This window comes from Penicillium psychrosexuale (assembly GCF_028828465.1).
Source record: "Penicillium psychrosexuale strain IBT 29551 chromosome Unknown utg000003l, whole genome shotgun sequence".
NCBI classification, from domain to species: domain Eukaryota; kingdom Fungi; phylum Ascomycota; class Eurotiomycetes; order Eurotiales; family Aspergillaceae; genus Penicillium; species Penicillium psychrosexuale.
The window spans coordinates 3304268-3319013 of NW_026643188.1; the positions used below are offsets into that span (position 1 = coordinate 3304268).

General features: G+C 49.6%; 8 protein-coding genes across 8 annotated transcripts; 4 read left to right on the forward strand and 4 right to left on the reverse strand.

Annotated features, from left to right (window-relative positions):
* Positions 1-85: 85 nt before the first annotated feature.
* Positions 86-2596, reverse strand: N7518_005142 (uncharacterized protein; the record flags this gene model as incomplete). Its single annotated transcript, XM_057186069.1, has 1 exon — positions 86-2596. One exon carries the CDS (start codon positions 2594-2596, stop codon positions 86-88), a length of 2511 nt encoding a protein of 836 aa, XP_057042839.1.
* Positions 2597-2892: 296 nt separating this feature from the next.
* Positions 2893-3503, forward strand: N7518_005143 (cytochrome c oxidase subunit 7; the record flags this gene model as incomplete). The annotated part of the gene is made up of 4 exons (XM_057186070.1): positions 2893-2924; positions 3097-3317; positions 3378-3409; positions 3483-3503. The coding sequence occupies 4 exons, from the start codon at positions 2893-2895 to the stop codon at positions 3501-3503; spliced, it is 306 nt and encodes a 101-aa protein (XP_057042840.1).
* Positions 3504-4402: 899 nt separating this feature from the next.
* On the forward strand, positions 4403-6704 carry N7518_005144 (transcriptional regulator family TF; the record flags this gene model as incomplete). The annotated part of the gene is made up of 6 exons (XM_057186071.1): positions 4403-4473; positions 4526-4679; positions 4745-4800; positions 4859-5250; positions 5303-6192; positions 6252-6704. The coding sequence occupies 6 exons, from the start codon at positions 4403-4405 to the stop codon at positions 6702-6704; spliced, it is 2016 nt and encodes a 671-aa protein (XP_057042841.1).
* A 150-nt stretch (positions 6705-6854) lies between these two features.
* Positions 6855-8437, reverse strand: N7518_005145 (uncharacterized protein; the record flags this gene model as incomplete). The annotated part of the gene is made up of 4 exons (XM_057186072.1): positions 6855-7273; positions 7335-7812; positions 7889-8226; positions 8281-8437. The coding sequence occupies 4 exons, from the start codon at positions 8435-8437 to the stop codon at positions 6855-6857; spliced, it is 1392 nt and encodes a 463-aa protein (XP_057042842.1).
* Positions 8438-9249: 812 nt separating this feature from the next.
* Positions 9250-10654, forward strand: N7518_005146 (indoleamine 2,3-dioxygenase; the record flags this gene model as incomplete). Its single annotated transcript, XM_057186073.1, has 3 exons — positions 9250-9546; positions 9599-10213; positions 10292-10654. The coding sequence occupies 3 exons, from the start codon at positions 9250-9252 to the stop codon at positions 10652-10654; spliced, it is 1275 nt and encodes a 424-aa protein (XP_057042843.1).
* A 663-nt stretch (positions 10655-11317) lies between these two features.
* On the reverse strand, positions 11318-12168 carry yaf9 (YEATS domain-containing protein YAF9; the record flags this gene model as incomplete). The annotated part of the gene is made up of 3 exons (XM_057186074.1): positions 11318-12003; positions 12057-12081; positions 12136-12168. 3 exons carry the CDS (start codon positions 12166-12168, stop codon positions 11318-11320), a joined length of 744 nt encoding a protein of 247 aa, XP_057042844.1.
* A 314-nt stretch (positions 12169-12482) lies between these two features.
* On the forward strand, positions 12483-13513 carry horA (ubiquinone biosynthesis protein COQ11; the record flags this gene model as incomplete). Its single annotated transcript, XM_057186075.1, has 4 exons — positions 12483-12528; positions 12584-12638; positions 12697-13037; positions 13092-13513. The coding sequence occupies 4 exons, from the start codon at positions 12483-12485 to the stop codon at positions 13511-13513; spliced, it is 864 nt and encodes a 287-aa protein (XP_057042845.1).
* Positions 13514-13680: 167 nt separating this feature from the next.
* Positions 13681-14710, reverse strand: N7518_005149 (pre-mRNA-splicing factor SYF2; the record flags this gene model as incomplete). Its single annotated transcript, XM_057186076.1, has 3 exons — positions 13681-13728; positions 13782-14420; positions 14504-14710. The coding sequence occupies 3 exons, from the start codon at positions 14708-14710 to the stop codon at positions 13681-13683; spliced, it is 894 nt and encodes a 297-aa protein (XP_057042846.1).
* Positions 14711-14746: the final 36 nt, after the last annotated feature.

A 14746-nucleotide genomic window follows, 5' to 3' on the forward strand; every position in this document is an offset into this window, starting at 1 on the left:
CGCAGATTCTCGAATAATATGGGTATTATGATCAATTATTTACGTATTTGCTAATATACAGGCGAGTTGCAACTATCATAGAGATTCATAGTCCTTTAAGCGACAAACGTATACCCGGGGCGCGTCGCTTCGTTCTGCTTGCTCTTGGCGGATTCACCAACTGCTCCAAGTTTTGTTCCATCCCATCGAAGAGGGATGGATCGCCCCAAGCCTGGAACACATCGTTCAACACTTGTTGAAGAGGATACGGGTTACGCCGTCGCAGCATGCGATTCATGCGCCGCGCTGACAGGATATGATGGCTGTAGAGCATGGCCAGCCGGTGGCGAACTGCCTGTGAGATCAATCGCTTGTCAAGACGAAGACCGGATTTTTCTAGCTCTCGAAGGAGAATCAGCCCCCGGACCCATGGAATGAGCTTCTCGTCCGTTTGGGAATTAGGTGGGGCGATGGCAAATTTCGATGCAGTAGTGTCCAATACTCGGAACATGAAGCCCCAGGAGACGATGGCAGCTTGCATTTGGGGGGTAAAGACGAGATCGAGCATACGCCGATCGCGACCGTTTGCCTGCTTGGCGGGATCAAGAGGCGATTTGGAAGATGGAAAATTCGCCCAAGGCTTCTGCTCAGGGCTTTCAGCGTATTGGCGAACGAGCCACTGACAGCACTCTCGGAGTTTATCCCAGTCTGCCCATGCATCTGCCATACCTAGACGCTTGAGCATCTCAACCCAGAATGCAGCACTGACATACCCTCCCGCGGGAACCACGCGCTTGAGAATTTTGAAGATGAAGATCACTTCATCGACGGCAGACAGGCGTTGACCCGGCGGCGGGCGATGGTTCATTCGGCGAGGGGTGAGAATTTGTTCGGCCATGAAATCCACGCTGTCTTCGCCCAACGTACGACCACGAAGGGCTAGCTCGTCGGCGACCTTGGATGCCGCGCTCAATTCCCAGGCCGCGATATGCTTCCGAAAATGGATGTCGTACAGATCTGGTGCGCCCGGGTATAATTCTGTTAACACCGCTAGAGTCATATTGTACAATCGCCAATCCCGGGCCATGTAGTAAGATACCAACAGTGACTCCTGCATACGCTTGTCTTCGAGGGTGTCGGGATGCTGATCGCTGCGGAGGATATCGGAGAGAAGAATGTCGCGGTTCTGAGTTGCAAGTTTCTGGACTAAGCGTGAGAAGACAGTGCTTCCTATAGAAATGCCGGACTGCTTAAGTATTTTAAGCTTGTCCAGAAGATCTTGATTACCGTGGGCTCTCGTGGCTAGTTCGCGCAATGTCCGGTGGCCGATCTCTGATACGCCGAGCATCTTCAGGCCACCAACGATCATATCGAAATTGAGAGCACGAGTGGCAAACAGCTTAGCACCTATGTCATCTTTGAAGGGTGTTTCGTCTTGCGACCCCTTCTCCTTGGATTTCGGGGCTGTATCTATTGGGCCAGGTTGATCAATCGAAGCTTCGGTATCAAATCGCTTTTTGACATAGCCGCGGAGCCGATTGAACTCTTTCCGTAGCCCGAATTTCTCAACATATTCCAGCAATGGCTGTATTTCCTCGGGGCTCTGTGGGTGATCCTGACGTCGAGCAAGGAAATGATGCATTGAGATCGCTGCTTCGCCGTGGCCTTGCTGCATGAGCACCGCAATTACAGGGCCATAAAAATTATGCTCGGGCATCGTGGAGCATATGTCTTGGAAGGCTTGCAATCCCGGCGACAAGGACGACCGCTCGAGATCAGCCAAAGTCGCAAATTCCGTGCCAGCCGGAAGAGACGAATGCATCGCAGAGGGAAGTATTTTCAGCACGTCATTTGCGCTGGCTAAATGAGAGCGTTGAAGCTTCTTGTGCCATTCGACTGCACGTTTCGTCAAGCCTTGCTCAAGAAATCCACCCACCACGCGCTCATACAGCTGTGGCCATCCGTTGCCTTGTTGCTCTCGTAGAATGACAGCATAGTCAAGAACCTCCTTAAGAAAAAGCTCTCGCCTTAATCCCATGTCCACAAAGCTTTGCCAAAAGAAGTCCGCTTGCTCTCCTGCAACTGGGAGCCGTACACCATCCACTCGGACCCTCAACCCTTCCCATATGTCTAGCGTACCATTGTCGCCGTAGTGACGCTGACGGTATCGAATAAGCTCCTCCCACAGATCGAAATTATTTCGATGCTCTGGATCATCCACTAATCGCGTTCCAATATCGTTGAGGTGTCCGACGTCCGATTCGAATTCAAGCTTGTCCGGTCGGAGAGACAGAACTTTGATAGGGCATTGTGTCGTATTATTAGGTGTTTGGCTCTTTACTAGAGGCGTGGGCTCAAGGGTGTTTGCTTCATTCGAGGCCTCAATGTCGTAGATGGGAAAGCTGAATGGCCGTTTCCCTCGGCATGGATCCTCAAGCTGATGCCGGGTGTTATTATCGGGTTCCTCGAGTAATCCTTGTTTGGCGCTTCGCGAATGACATCGTATACACCGGTACCTGGACTCCAATTGCTCAATTCCGAGCGGTGTCGCTGTGAGTGTGTCAAGGATCGAGACGGCGGACGGCCTCTTCAACAGTCGCAGAAGCGCCGGGCGCATCAGTAATTAAGAAAGGAAGGTCGGGAAATCAAATTATCAACGTCAAACATCCTTCTTCGAGCTCCCCACGTCAATCCAAAAAGTTCGTTGTCGAATATTCAAAAGTTGATACGCGTCTGGGCACTTTTCTGGCGCTTTTCCCTTTTGGGATGATGACTAGATGCAACGTCTGATTCGATCAGGTGATGCTCAGCACGTGACACGATATCCAGCTCATTCCGGGACCAACTTCACATCCCCATTTCGCCCTCATCGTACCTCACAACCCCGCTCCTTCTTCGCTTACAACCGCGAAAATGTTCCGTGCTACTAGCTCCCGCATGGCTGGGTATGTACTCCCTTCGAATTGCCACAATAATCCCTCGCGCACAAACCCGACCTTGAGAGTGCGCCCATCGAATTTCCTCCCACGATCTTCGGGGTCCAATTACGATTGACGCGGCTGCGGGGACCTGTTATCCCACCATTAATTACAAGTTATACTGACTGGCTCTGCTTAGCTTCGTGTTCCGTGAGAACCGTGTGCCCTACTACCAGCGTCTCTTCCAGCAACACGATGGCAAGCGCCAATGGTACAAGGTCAGTACACGCCGGAAGGGGCATATGCCCTCGATGAAGCTTCGGGAAGAACAAGAAACTGACATTGGAATTGTCTCGCAGACCTCCCGCTCCGGCTACGTCATGTACCCCTACCTCATCTCGGTCTACGGCCTCGGTGCTGGTGAGTGGACCCGTCTTCTGATATGAAATCCGGTCGAGGATAGAAACTAATCGTCAATAGCTACCATGTACGCCATGTGCCGCATGGTTCTCGTTAGTTCACCCATCCGCTACTTCTCATACTCCAACGAGAAGCACGAGCGTTCACATGCTAACTTCTTTTCAGGGCCACAAGACTTGGTACTAAATTATAGGTCTCAAGACTTAGTCCGGCAGGGACAAATGATGCCATTTCCAGTTTCGTTGGTTATTCAACCTGCGGCATCAGTTGTTTTTTGTATGGTGTATTTCTACTCCAGGAAGGGGTTAGATGGGTTGGCAGCCACGCAGATTTGGAGCTGTACATATGATCAATTCAAGCGCCAATCCCAGAGATGCTGCCGTAAATCATTTCCCTGGTTTCATAGAACTACTCGTTCGGTCTCCTTACCCGAATTGGGTGGTACTGTTATTGATAGAATAGAGAGAGATGGTTGTGCTATGACTCGCAACAGCCCGAAGCCGAGCTATCTTAGCTCTTGTTGGTCTAGCTAGGCATCCAAGTGGTGATAACACACTGTCTAGGTACTAAGTACAGTATTGCTCACCTGTACGGCAGTGGAGAGATATCTTAGTTATCCGGTGAAGGTCGAAATGGATGACTCATTACTTTTCTCGCCCAGGTGAGCTCCAGGCGTACAAATTCATTCAATAATATCTGCTCAGGACATATATGGAACAAATTGAGTACAAAAAAAGCTCGTAGTGGATGAGGCAGGACGTGCTAAAGACGGTTGTGGGCATCTCAGGATTCAAGCCCGGGGCTCAGGCGCCCCCTCGGCCCGCTTCCATGGGCTCACCCCCGGGTGCCCCGGGCCGCTTTATAATTGATTACTCAGCTGTTTCACTGCCCGGCCAATTTCATGGTCTTACTTCCTCTGGACCACAATATACAATGGCTTTGCTTGTGCGAACCTGTATATCCCTAAAAGCAAGAGCATGCACCAAGCATATATATATCTCGATATAGCCTGTCAATTGAGGCACCGAAGTACCCGATCCATGTTCCTATAATGACTGTTCTCTTTGAGAGCATTGAATATAACAATGGAACACGAGAGCTTCGCCTATTCAGAGAGACCCGCTAAGCGGGTTCGTCAAGCATGTGAGCCCTGCAGGTACTAAACCCCTCGGATTGTTTACAAAGATAGCTGTTGACTAGTTTCCCAGGCGTAAGAAAGCTAAATGCCCCGGAGAACAGCCGGTCTGTTCTCTGTGTGCCAGGCTACGGCAACAATGCCTATACGCCGATGAAAGGCGTCGGCCACATCCCGAGTTGAGTCCACGGCCCAGTGATTCAGACCCTCGAACATCTCGGGTCCTGGTAAGTATTTTTATCTCTCAATGCAAGCCCGAAAGAATTTTATGCAAATACTGATTCCATCATAGGAAGATAGATTGCGAAGCCTTGAAAGCAAAGTGGGAGAGGTTCTAGATGTACTTGGGTAAGAACATACAGAATCTATATGTAAGCAATTACTTACTCTTAGAAACATGTTGCAGCTCGAGGAGTGAGCCGCAAATACCCATAGAATCTCTTGTCCCGTCCGTGCCATTGTCAATGCGAAGCTCATCGATTACCCTACCGCCGTGGGAGGAGATTATTCCCATTGCGGAGCTCTATTTGCTATACTGTGACTCTCAGCCTCTGCCTCTTTTCTACAGGGATAGCTTTATTTCTACTCTACCAACACGCGAGGCGGAGCTTCTTTTTGCTATATTGGCACTCGCCTTTCGCTTCTCGTACACTCACCACAACAGGGCCGATTCCATTAGCCTGATCAATGGCTATGCTGAGGTTGCTCGGGGCCTCGTTATGAAAAGAGTCTCAGAAGGACCAGTGGAGCTTTCGACGCTTCAATGTCTTTGTATTTTGAGCCTGGTCGACTTCACGAGTATGAGCCTAGCTTTTCCAACATTCAAACTCGAGCTAATAATATCTCTCAGACGGCAATACACATCGGTCCAGTATCCACAGCAGCTTAGCAATGAATCTTGCACAATGTGCCAATATCGGCCAAGAGCCCCGTTCATCGACCAGTACCATAGTTCGCGAAGAACGCAGACGCTGCTTCTGGAGTATATGTCTTCTCAAACGACTACACGGCGGCGACTTCCCAATCCCAGATATACCCCAAACCGGAGGCCCTCCATATCCCCAAAGCCCGGCACGGCCAGCACTCCTCTCTCCGGGACCATCAACCGTCGAAGCACGGCGAAGTGATATGCAAGACGAGGGAATCATTGCATATGTGGTAATGCTGAGCGAAGTGTTCGCACGGACAGCACGGTACGTGCGACTTCACGGACGTCCAAGCAACGTCCCACCATGGTCTCCTCATTCCGAATACTCCAAAATTCTCGCTTTACAAATGGACCTCGAGACTCGCATGCCATATCTTCATCGTTTCAAGCCAGCCAACCTCGGTGAACGGTCTCTCGAGGAATTACAGACACATCGTGAATACTGGGGTCCGTGGTTTCTGAATCAATTCATGTATCATACCAGCCTATGTCTACTCAATCATCCATTGCTTCTCTCGCTCAGTCTTCGGAACTTCCGGAGTACTATCCCGGAGATATTCTTGCAGCACAGCTCAGACTTGATCTCCTCGCATACAACCTGGATCATTCACTTCATCAACTGCTTTGAAGAAAAGTCATTTCGAGTATCAGATCCATTGCTGGGGTACAGCGCCGCCGTTGTCGCTACAATCGAGCTGCAACTTAGTTTCACGGATGATTTGACTATCAGGGAACATAAGCGTGAAAGATTCGCCAAGTGTGTGAAGTTTGTGCAAACCATAGGAGAAAGGTGGCCGCACATGGCTCGACTGGTATGGCTCCATCTTCTAGCTCTCTCTCGGTCAAAACATCAATCTAACCATACCAAAAGGCACATAGATTACAGCGACTCGAAGACGCAGTATCGGCAACCTACCAATCAGACCCAGGCGCGCAAAACCAAAGCCTCCTAATTGACCTATCTCGATTCTGGGAAATTCTCGAATACTCATCCAACAGCGACACGGACTCTGCTCGGCGTCTATTTGGGGATTCACTTTATGCCGGTTCTTCTTCCGCAGGTGCAGAAGTATCTCAGACATCTCCTTTGCCTCCGCCGTTCCGCTTGAGTGTCCAGGAGCAAGATACACCAAATTTTCGCTCTCAGTCGTTCGGTACCAATACCGCCTTTCCTAGCCAGGACTACCCAGCAAGCTCTTTGGTCTCGCCGCAGCATTTAACGATGTCTAATGATGAGTTCTCTATTCTTGCCGCCAATTTCTTTTCTCAGGGGCAAGAGTTCCTGCGCAGTGGTGATAACTGGGAGAGTGTTGGGAATTTCTAAGAGCTTGGAACAGCAGACTTCAAATCTTGTGTGTCTCTACGTTGTCTTCGATTCTGTGACTGGATAGCTACTGGTCCACGGCATATTATTCATGGTGCATTGCATTATCATACTCGACATTTATCCACATCTCACAATATTAATTATCAACTAGGAAGAGGCCAAAGCACCCTTGAATTCCTTGACAAAGTTGAACACCTCAGAGAAGGTGTTGTACAACGGCACTGGCGCCACACGGACAACGCCCGGCTCCCGCTTGTCACAAATGATACCCGCATTCTGTAGGCGTTCGGACACCTTGTGCAGCAAGCCAGGCTTGAGCAAAACACTCAGTTGAGCACCTCGAGCATTGGGGTCTGACGGAGTGATAATATCAAACAGGCGAGTCTGCTCGTCGGTAGCCTTTAGAAGCAGGAACTCCAAATACGCCGTCAGCTTCACTGACTTTTGGCGTAAATCGGCCATGGAGGTCTGGTCAAAGACGGACAAAGCCGCACAAAGACATGTCAGATCAATGACTGAGGGGTTGGAGACCTGGAAGCCTCCAGCTCCGGGAATAGGCTTGAACTCTGCTGATGGTCAGCATATGCTAGAATATGTATCGCGCGACGCGAATAAGAAGAAACTAACTGTTGTCCATCTTGAACCTCACCGATCGGTCACCACCATACCATCCTGTCAAGCGGTGACGGAACTTGGGAGCATCTGGTCCAGCGCTGTAATCGACCTGGCCATGTCTCTCGTGCACAAAAATTCCACCCATTGCGCCAGGCCCGGCATTACCGTACTTGTACGTGCACCAAGCCGCGAAGTCAACGTTCCAATCGTGCAGCTTCAGCTCCACATTTCCATATGCGTGCGCCAGATCCCATCCAACGACGAGGTTCTTTGATTGGGCGTACTTGGTGATTGTGGCGATGTCAAATAGCTGTCCGGTGTAGTATTGGATGCCCGGGAGAAGCAGCAGCGCTGCGCTGTCGGCATGCTCATCGATATAGGACAGGATTTTCTCTGTCGAGATCTCAGATTGTCCCTCATCTGGGCCAATGAGAATCATGTTCTCCTTTGCATCTAGGTCATGCCAGGCAATGTGTGATTCGATCGCATACTATAAACGTGTTAGCGATGGATTATCACGATGTTGATCTTGCAAACATCATTTTTTATTGCAGGTTATCACTCACATGATCACTGGGGAATGCTTTCCAATCCATGAGAATCTTCCGCTTGGTCTCAGTCGGCTTATAAAAGCTTGCAAGCAACAGGTGGAGGTTCGTAGTCAACGTTCCCATGGCTGCGACCTCTTCAGGCGCGGCCCCGACAATGCGGGACATTGAAGCAGCTGCCTGTTCAGACAGTAGTTGCCATTGTTTCAATGGTGAGTCTTCAAGATCGGTAAAGTGTCCACAGACACCGATGGACGACCAAGTATCCAGCTGAGCCTCCATATACTTCGACACGGCCTTGGGCTGGATACCCAATGAGTTACCGCAAAAGTACGTGCTTGGGTCTGACGACAGACCTGCATGATCTTGTTAAACTAGATTTCGCGTTTCCGCGGGGATATGGTTCTCACCTGGCTTTGCCAGCTTTTTCGTAGCGAGATTCGCCTTGGAGGGAATGATGAATTGGTCGCGGGATCCACGCAGAGGATCCGCTGCATCCAGAGACGCGGCATAATCCTGGGATGCTGCCTCTGCAGGAAAGACTGGCTTAGATAGTTTACCCGTCATGTTGCCTATAAATGCTGTCGTGAAATGTGTCGAATATGGTATGGTAAGTCAAGCGGTGAGGATTTTGATTGCAACCAACAGTGAGGGGAAGAGAAGAATAATGAGTGCAGGTCGGAAATGGAATTGCTTTTTATAAGGCAAGTAGGGGAGCACCGAATCGGAGACCAGGGACCTTCAAAGGAGCTGGCAATGGTAAACCCGGATGGTCTTCCGCTTCCGCCTCCCCGATCCGCCTCTATACTGTTTATAAGTGGTTGACTACTTCCATGGATAACCTATCGTTACATCATGGCTTGACACGTATAACATAAAACATATGGAATTCTTTCTCCTAGGACTATCTGCCATGGATTGTATGCATTAACGCATGAATATTTACAGATGGCTTGCCATGCAGACCACAACACGACCTAGGACTCTTTGTTAGATTGGCTATCTCAAGTATTTCAATCTGGACCAATGTCGAATTCTAAAGGTGGTAACAGGAAACTAATTTATGTCGCAAGTATGTTGTACTTTTGAAATTATTCGGTGTTGAACCAACGCAGTAAAACTAAGCCTATCTGTGGATCACCTCCCTCCGTGGAGAGGCGGAACACGGATATAGATCCGTATATCTTCCGGATTGTATAGATCTTTTGACTAAATGGCCCCGGGGCAAGCCGATGCAGTAAGATATTTCAATAATGAGCCCATATACCACTAAGACTATTCTCGCATTATAAACCTAAAAGGCAGTCTTTCCCCTCTGTCTTTGCCACGCCAGACGTGCTCTTCCTGAACGAACACTCCTACACAATCCATTATCCACAATGTTGCAATCAACCGATGCTGTTCTCAATGACATTTTCGAAAGTTATGCTGAGCAGGGCTTTCTCTCGGATTGTCTTCCGCTGGCCAGACTTGCAAACCCCTATTACGAGACCTGGGAAGATATAGCCAGCCAACTCCCGAACCTCATCCAAACAAGCCAAATCCGCGAGCAGATCGATGATATGCCCATCTGCACAACTGAGCATCTCAAAACGGAACCAGAATGGCGACGTGCATGTGTTATTATGGGATATCTGGCCCATGCCTATATCTGGGGAGGAGAAACTCCCAAAGACGTAAGCACTCACCACCGTTCAGACAAAGATATCCCTAACATCCAGACAACAGAGACTTCCCCCCTCAGTCTCAAGGCCCTTCCTAGAAATATCAGCACACCTCGAACTTCCCGCCTGCGCCACATACGCTAGCCTCACACTATGGAACTTCATACCTTCCCACCCAGAAGCAGACATCACAGACCCGGACAACCTCCACATTCAAACCTCCTTCACCGGCACAAAAGACGAGGAATGGTTCATGGTGATCTCCGTCGCCGTTGAAGCCAAAGGCATCAAGCTCATCTCGCTGATGCGGGACGCTTTCAAAGCAGTTGCTGCCAACGACGTAGACCTACTCACTGCCCTCTTGTACAGGTTTGCCGATGGTTTATGCGACTTGACATTGACTCTGAAAAGGATGTACGAGCACAATAAGCCGGCTGTCTTCTTCCACCAGCTTCGACCGTTCTTGGCTGGCAGCAAGAATATGGGTCACGCTGGTCTTCCCAGGGGTGTGTACTATGATGTTGGTGATAGTGATGGGGTGGAAAGGCCAGAGAATTGGCACCAGTTGAGTGGTGGGAGTAACGCACAGAGCTCGCTGATCCAAGCACTTGATATTTTCCTTGGGATTAAGCACTCTGCAACGGATGGGAAGCAAGCTTGCGGTCCCAGTTTTATCCAGGTAAGAGCATCACAAGATATTAGTCTTCAGAGTCTCTATCTCGAGACATGTGCGAATCAGTACTAACACCAAAGACAGCAAATGCGAGACTACATGCCTGGTCCGCATAGGCGCTTCCTTGAAGAGCTATCTGGTCGAGCCAGTGTTCGTCCGTTTATACTGGAGTCGTCGATTCAATCGCTTCGGGATGCATACAACGCCGCTGTGAACGAGCTCAAGGCTTTCCGCGATACACACATCCAGATGGTCACTCGATACATTGTCATGGCGTCGAGACAGCCTAATCCGGTTCAACAGGGGAAAGGCAAAATGAATCTAGCCACGGCTAGCTCTCAAATGAAGGAAGCAGGCGCAAAGACTAAGCTTGCTGGGACTGGTGGCACCGACTTGATACCCTTCCTGAAAAAGACCAGAGATACGGTTCAAGACGCTAAGTGCTAAGTGTTCATATGGACGTGGGATGATTAAACGAACATTTGTGATATAGAATTGTCTTGCAATATTGTAAATTGATATTGGTTGTTTGCCAGTACTATGGTTCAAAATGACCTTCCTAAACAAATAATCATGTCGCGAACTATGTAGCGTTGGATACGTCCCGAGATCCGACATCAACGACGAGAGGACTGGATCCTTGTGGAATTTTCTCTTTTCCAGGTAAGTAGCAGATCCCCGAGTCAACCTTGTTGCAAACTTGGTATGAATATGGTTTGGATGGGATTCCTAGTGCATTCCCAGGACCCTAAAGCATGGTCTGCAATTTCCCACCTCGCGGATATCGAGAGAAGGGCCCCATGTGAGTGCTAGGAACAAAGCTGCGATGACGCAAATATTCCAGCCTGTTGGTCGTAGCCGGCATATAATGCGATAGTCGTGATGGATTTGGTGCAAACAGACAGGCTGTATCGTGTCGTCAAGCGATTATCAAAAGCATAAAGACACGAACTTCGACTGTTCGGAGCAGTAGACATACTCAAAGTCTCAGCACTTAGGAAATCTGGACCAGGGTGATGAGGGTTGTTGGCCAGGCACATTCTGGGTGCTCAAAAGCCAACCACACGGCGATGGCCTGGATTTTTGGCTTAAGAGAAACGTGTTAAGCAATCACCGCTTCTTCGTGTTGGCGGGCACACCCTCACTCTCTCGCAGCTCGGCCAGATACCTCTCCCTCTTGATCAACCGCTCCTTCTCTTCCTTGATCATCTGCTCAACCGTCTGAGTGGCCTCGGCCATGCGATCAAGCTCTTTCCTCTCGGTCATCCGACTGTACGGGTTCCCGGGCGCATCACTCATCGGAATGTCCGCCGTTCTCTGTGCAACCTGCTTTGTATTCTTCCCCTTGCTCTTGCCAAGCTGACCACCAGCAAAGCCTCCGGTAAGGATCTCGTAGAACGGCTCGACGGGCTCATTGAAAATGATCTCTTCGTAGTTCTGGCTGACCACAGTCTCTCGACGCTCCTTCATTCCCTCTGCATCTGGGCCGTAAGGGTGTAGCTTCAGGCTATGCCACAGGGTCTGGGGCTTCTCATTTGACTCGGGCACAAAGTAAAGCTTGATCTGAATTTCGAATTCACCCCAGCCAGTCTCAGAAACTTCGAAGGGCGGATGCTCGATCGAGCGCACATTGTGGGCGTATGTCTCATGTAGCTTGAATTGGACTTTCTTTAGCCAGTAGGAGATGTCCTCGCCGTTAATTCCCTGGACGAATATCTCCCACCTGTGAGTGTGATCTGGAGGACAGTCTGGGGGCCTGTTATCGGGATCGAAGGGGTGCGCTATACTGCCAAATACTGTGTTTGTTAGTTTGTGACTGTTGGCGATAATGCGCTCTTTGCGGACATACCAAATGGTCGGAACACCGAGACACCCTGCGAGCGTGTTAGTTAATTTAATCGCAATATTTTCTAGAGATTGAAGCATACCCTGACGCGCTTGTTTCCTGTTGCAGACACCATCTTGTAAGTTGACTGTGGTAGAACCAGATGGGCATGGTTTGTCCAGAGCAGCAAGGGCGCAAGAAAGGCACGGAGGAAGGATAATCCGCCGGGGCTCAAGCCCGACAAGGAGGCGAACGATACCGAACACCAACTTTAGAGTCCTAGTCAAGGAACAATTACCTTGAACTTATTTAACTATTTTGCTTATTGAAAAGCTTCATATTGACTTCCTTTGCTCACCCCTAAAGTTTCGATTGCGAGCATAAATAGCTAGGAATATTGTTCCAATTCTTTAGTGACATCATTGTCCAGAGCTATCCCAAAACTACAGCATGCCGAACAAAAGACTAGTTGTCGCCGGAGGAAGCGGTTTTTTGGGTATGTGATAGCCAGCGCAGAGTATCAATATCATTTCACTAACTAGCTATTCCAGGTTCCAGAATCTGTAAAGCCGCAGCAGCAAGAGGATGGACAGTTACATCGTTAAGGTAGCTTTCCCACCAATTTATGAATCTACGGAAGAGCACGATACTGATAGCTATCCAGTCGATCTGGTGAGCCCCGGTGGGACACAGTCACCGACTCTCAGGAACGGCCCAGCTGGGCAGGCTCCGTGGAATGGGCCAAGGCCGATATCCTCAAGCCAGAGAGCTACAAGCCACATCTGCATGGTGCATCTGCTGTTGTTCACTCAATGGGCATTCTCTTGGAAGCAGACTACAAGGGAGTTGTGCAAGGGAGAGTGCCAATTCTCAGTGGCCTTCAACGAGCTTTTAGTACATCTAAGCTCGGAAGCCAGAACACTCTGACAAGACAAGAGGGCGAGGCTTTGGAACCAAAGGAGAAAGATAGGCAGCTGACCTATGAGCTGATGAATCGAGATTCGGGTGCGTACAAGAGTTCCAAAGTCTGTTTCAAAAGCTGACATGTGTGTGATTTAGCAATTGCACTAGCCCAAGAGTCCGCCAATGAACATGTTCCGACCTTCGTTTACATCTCTGCAGCCGCCGGGGCACCGGTTCTGCCAGCCAGGTACATCAGTACTAAAAGAGAAGCGGAGGCAGCTATCATATCCACTCTCCCGGACCTACGAAGCGTCTTCATACGCCCGGGCTTCATGTACGACTCGAGTCGGAAGTTCACGCTGCCAATTGCAATGGGTGGCTTTGTTGCCTCGGAGTTCAACACATTCCTCGGGAACAGGCTTGGGTTCCTCGGAGCTATGGCCGAAAAGCCCCTCAAAGCCGACGTTGTAAGCGAAGCGGTGGTCGAGGCATTGGAGGATGAGTCCACCAAGGGTGCAGTCGGAACAAAACAGATCGAGGCACTTGCAACAAAAGCCTGGAGAAAGACGATGCTTTAAGTCTGTTGGCTGATCAAGTGACTTATGTTTGTAAACAATGTTTCTTTTTTTGGCAGAGGGGAAAACGCGTGGAATCTCTGCTGGTTGATTGATGTCTTGTCCAAGTACAGCTGTATATATTGGAACGTCCACTCATGTAAAATATCGCAATCAATCTCACATTCAACTTAAATCATAGTGCCACGTTCGAAGCTGTCCCGAATTTCGGTGGTGTACTAGAGAACTGTTAGCAAAAGATCACACAAAGACAAAGCAAGGGGACACTGACCTTGTTGTAGAAGCGAGCGAGTTTCTGGTTGAACTGCCTGTTCTTCTCGTTGATATATGTCACATCCGCGTCATCATCACCACCACGGCGCTCTTTGCGTTTCTTGAGGCGCACTTCCTCCGCCTTCTGGATATCGTTGACCAATCTGTCAACAGCAGCCCGATCTGGTTTACTCTCCGTAAAGCCAGTGGAGTCCGCAGTGGAATAGAAGCTACCGTTCTTGTCGATTGCAACCATTTCACCGTCCTCGGTCTCCACGATCTCGAGATCGCCATTGGCCGCGGCTCTCTCGATCGCGGCAAGCTTGTCTTTCTCGTAGGACTCCAAGTTTGGCGCCATTTCTCTCAACTGTCTCTTGTAAATCTTCCGGGCATCTTGAGTGTAGTCTTGGAAAGCCACGTCATCTCGGTGACGTTGTTTCTTCTCCATGCGCCTGTCCCACTTCTCCGATTCATCCACTGTCCAGTCCCATGCGCGCTTGCGTTCAAAATCCTCTCCTTCAGCTTCCGTGTCCGCTTTAAGAAGGTTGTGGGAGGCGAATGCATGTTTGCGGGACAATGTGTTTAGCAGGGCCGGGTCGGTGGTCAAACGCTGAGACTCAGCTGCAGTCTCTTTTAAGTTGCGTTCCGTTGCATTTTTCTATATGGTATGTCAGTTATGTGTAAGGGGTTGGACTGGCCAAGTCTATTGATCCGCGCAAGTCATTTTTGGAAGCCACTTACAGCTCGAGCCTGCAAGGCTTTGAACCGATTCATTCTCTCGCGCGCTTTAGATGCAGCGTCATCCTTTGTTTCATCTGTTTGGGTTTCGGCCTTGTCTTCTGAAGTTGCGACAGGAGATTCGCTCGTGTTCTCGGTCGGTTGCTCAATGGACTGCTCTTGGCTCGCCTCGTCCTTGGCGGATTTATCCGCATTTCTGGTTCGAACCATGATTTCCTTGGGTTAATCAATAGGTAAATAGCAGCT